The sequence below is a fragment of the Daktulosphaira vitifoliae genome, unplaced genomic scaffold (assembly GCF_025091365.1).
Source record: "Daktulosphaira vitifoliae isolate Bord-2020 unplaced genomic scaffold, ASM2509136v1 Scaffold_5, whole genome shotgun sequence".
Lineage (NCBI taxonomy): Eukaryota > Metazoa > Arthropoda > Insecta > Hemiptera > Phylloxeridae > Daktulosphaira > Daktulosphaira vitifoliae.
Genome location: NW_026099576.1, coordinates 24447069 through 24451606, shown reverse-complemented (window position 1 = coordinate 24451606; position 4538 = coordinate 24447069). Strand labels below are relative to the sequence as shown.

Below are 4538 nucleotides of genomic sequence, written 5' to 3'. Positions count from 1 at the left end.
CTTCTATGTGCAAATGGCTGTCGAAATTATAAAAAAAATGTAATATTTGCGATAAAAATCACCTTTTATAACGATGTTTTTTGTACTTAAAACTGCCATAACTTTTTCAAATATTAACTAATCAAAATAATATTTCTTTATATTGAAACCTTAGGTAATTTCCTTTCATTTGATATCATTTTTTTTTGAAAATCTAACACTTATTCTGCTCATGAGGGGGATTTAAAATGGCAACTTTTTTACAAAAATTAACTTTTTCAACGTAATTTTTGAAAATGTTCCGGAAATACTGCGTCCTTTAAACATATATCAAATTAAAGCTTATTTTATGTACTATAAAATGAAAAAAAAAATTTGTCCCGACACTTTATCTTCTGCATGTAAACGGTTGCCGTAGTTAAAAAAACACTATTTTTGTGTTAAAATTTTCGATTTTCAATTTTTAATTTTCAACTTAAAAATGCTATAACTTTTCGAAAAATGCATGTATCAGCACAATTTTTTTTTTCTAAATACATTATAAGTACATCTTTTATTTGACATAATTTTTATTAAAATTGGACAATTTCCCCTTATATAGGGGGCGTTCAAAACTTAAAATATTGTAAAAAACATAGATCTTTTTCAACTGAACTTTTGAAAATGTTCCGGAAATACTGCGTCCTTTAAACATATATCAAATTATAGCTTATTTTATGTACTTTAAATGAAAAAAAAAAAATTTGTCCCGACATCTTATCTTTTATGCGCAAAAGGCTACCGTATTCAAAAATATGCTATTTTTTTATTAAAATTCTGGGTTTTGTATTTTATTTTATTTTAAAATATCTTATTAGGGGAATAAACTGACTTTCATGAATATTATATAATTTCATTGACATAGAATAAAGTTCATAAGACATATGATATTATACTTATTAACATTTTTTACTTTTTTAAAGTCGAAAAAGTAATTTTTAAATTNTTTATTAAATTTTTTTTACTTTTTTAAAGTCAAAAAAGTAATTTTTAAATTTGACTTAGCTTAAATAGCTAATTTTAAAATGCGACGAAAGCAACGAACAGTTGATGACCCATTCACCTGTGTCTTTCACGCTTATTTCACGCTAAAAAATTTCATTTTTTTCAATTTAATAATGTCAATTTCAAACTTGCAAGTTGAACTATAAGTGATGGTAACAAATTCATTTTTTAGCTTCGTTGCGAAGCTGAGAAGGCATTTTTCATTAAAACTTTCACTTTAAAAGACAATAAAAAGTAGGTTCAAAATGATTACTTTTAACATATTAAAAATCAAAATCAGTATTAATTTAATACAATTTTTTTTGTTCTTAATTATTTTTTTTTATATGTAAATACTTATTTTTTAATAATAAGTAATAATATTAAAACTTAGAAGTAATAGAAAAAGTTTAATTGCACATTTGAAAACATCACGAAAAGTTTATTTAGAAAAGTATATTTTTTTTCTGATGAAAGTTCCTTTTGTTTAGTGTATTTATTCATAAGTAACAAAATTTTTTTATTAAAAAGTATTGCATAAATTCCTTTAAATTTGTATACGCATTAAAAGTATATGAATATACAACTCCTTTTTATTTTTATAATATCTCCGTAAAAATTACAATATTATATTATTGAATACCACTTTCATACTCAATTTAATTACTGTAATTATTATGTATTCATATATTATAGTTATAAATCGGGGTAAAATTAAGGGAATAAGTGTTATTGTTGTTTTTGAAATAATCTACCAATTTCATTTTTTTCTATTTAATAATATTTATTTCAAACTTGCAAGTTGAGTTAAAAGTTATGGTAATAAATTCATTTTTTTTTTATTAAAACTTTCACTTTAAAGAACAAAAAGAAGTAGGTTCAAAATGATTACTTTTAACATATTAAAAATCAATAATAATTTGAAAATAATTAATTATAAAAATTATATAATATATAATTAAACGAATTACTAATCTGAACATAATTAAGGAAATAGGAGTTGATGTTGGGTTGGGTTGGTTACATTTTTAACTTTATAATGCTATAACTCATTGAAAAGTGTACGAATCAACACAATTTTTTTATGAGAAATAATATTTTTTAATAATCCCTTTTTCATTCGACATACTTTATCTTAATCAGGGTATTAATAAGAAACTAGCAGATAATGTAGCTTTTGTAATTANGAACTAGCAGATCATGCAGCTTTTGTAATTATCCACCAATTTCTTAGAATTAAACACTATCTACTGATTTGCATCGAAGCGTTTCTTATGATAGTGATTTTAATCACTGTCAGATTAAATCTATACTGGACCCAACTATGCAACNTAGTGATTTTAATCACTGTCAGATTAAATCTATACTGGACCCTACTATGCAACGTTCCAACTATGCTGCGACTCCACTGTGCTGGGTTTTGTTATAATAATATTATTGTAATAATGTATTATTTTTATGTAATGGAATTGTATTTACAGTAACTAAAAAAAAAAAAAAATTGGAGTATATTTATTTAACATTCAGTAATTTTAGATAACTACTTGCCCAATATTATAGGATTATTAAAAATAATGACAGACATTAATAATCATTTATCAAAATGAAATAAATATGGTTATTGTCCTCTTGACAATATTATTATTAATAATTGCATTGATTAAGTTACAAGATAGATTAATTAGTTTTATATAATCAACACTTAAATATTATAATTGACGAATACTATCTAATTGAAAAATTTCTTCAGCGCATTTTAATTATAATATAATAATTTTACAACACTTATTTGTTAAAACATAAAATTATTTTTATTTTCTAAAACACTATTATCTTGTAAATATTATTATTATTTTAAAAGATTTGTCTTTTATCTTCCTTTAAAATTATGTCAATGTTATATATTATTTATATAATATTATTATATCAAAATAAAAGTACTATCTTCTTTTATTTTTAGGCAAGTTATGTCAAATTAAACATAATAACACATTATTATTTCAATTCAAAAACGATGACTTCAAAAAAATAGGTGATATCAAGGGAAAAAATACAGCTGATGATGATGAAAATAGAAACAAAATTATTAGACAGCAAAATCATTTTCAGGAAAATATAAAAAATAATTATAGATCTAATGATTATAAACCTTATCCTATATACCTGGTAAATTATATATTGAACACAAAAAATGTTTAAAATTTTAATATTTATCAATCAATTTTCAGATATTTTGTACCCTGATATTATATTATACACTAAAATATTTAATGATAGAATTATAGTATATTATGTAAATTGTATTTGTTTTAATTATTTCTATTTATTATTTTAAAATTATCGGTAAATAAATAATAAACTACATATATGTGCTAGTTTTATTTAAAATATATATTTATTTTTTTATTTAGTTAGACTGCTAAATGTTTTCTTTATAAGGTAATTTAACAGTTTATCTACTTTGAAAATTAGATCAAAAAGATAATTTTTGTCATTTTATCGCGGTTGAGGTTAGGCAACGATAAATAATATTATTACTTGGTATATTATTACTATTTAGACTATTACTAAAATGATCACAATATTATTTTAAGAAGGATGGTAAATTTTTCAAATAAATTGTACAACTTTTTATATTATTATATTAATTTTTGGATTTGGATTTTTTTAAATTATTTTATAATTTATACAAAGAAAAAACGTAGAATATAAATTTATTGTTCGGTGAATTTTAAAATAATTTTAAATTCAATCTTTTAAAAAAATAACAAAATTTAATACTTTATAAAATTTTAGTGACATAAAAAACGCTCAAATTTTTTTTTAAAGCAAAGCAGGAAATAATTTTTTCATACAATGGTGATAAAGAAGTAAAGTGTAGATTTTAGAGCTGTTATATTAAAGAATAATGAATACGATTACTCAAATTCATAATATAAATTATACTTTTTATATAAAAAACAATAATTTATCTTTATCGATGGTCTAATCGTGTCGGATCGGAACTCACCTTTCTCGCCTATCGATGATTACAAATACCGATCTACTCTCTTCCTCATACGCGACATAAATCTAACGGCTGGAATTTGTAGTTTAAATTCTTTCAATACTCATTGGCTATAATTGATAACAGCTATAATTCTTTACTCTTTAGAGAAGAAAACAAAAATGTGCATATTATACTTATGTACAGATTTAAAATTTAAATTAATTTTTAGATCAACACTGGAAGTCTTTTTATTATTTATAATAATGATCGTAGTAATATTATCTTATCATCTATGCTTATATGTCACACGTTACGAATATACAATGATAATTGAAACATGGTTACCTCCTTGAAAACATAAAATAATTGTTTAATTATGAGCAAAATCTGATTATTGTAGAGATTTTAAATCATCGCCTACGTGCAGGGTTACTCTCATAATTAGCCAATTAGTGTAAAAAACCTATAGTCGACAATGTAGGCAGTATTTTGTGAATACAACTAATAGACAAGTAAAGGTAAAGAAAAAAAATCTGTGTATGGTAAT

The 4538-nt window shown here is 22.3% G+C and overlaps 1 protein-coding gene across 1 annotated transcript in view; it reads left to right on the top strand.

Annotated features, from left to right (window-relative positions):
• The window catches only part of LOC126908405 (uncharacterized), an 8455-nt gene extending 5111 nt beyond the window's left edge, over nt 1-3344 (top strand). Inside the window, exon 2 of the mRNA XM_050690437.1 lies at nt 2963-3344. Within this exon, the coding sequence (XP_050546394.1) occupies nt 2963-3201 (239 nt within the window). The 3' untranslated portion in view covers nt 3202-3344. The remainder of the gene's footprint in view (nt 1-2962) is intronic.
• Nucleotides 3345-4538: the final 1194 nt, after the last annotated feature.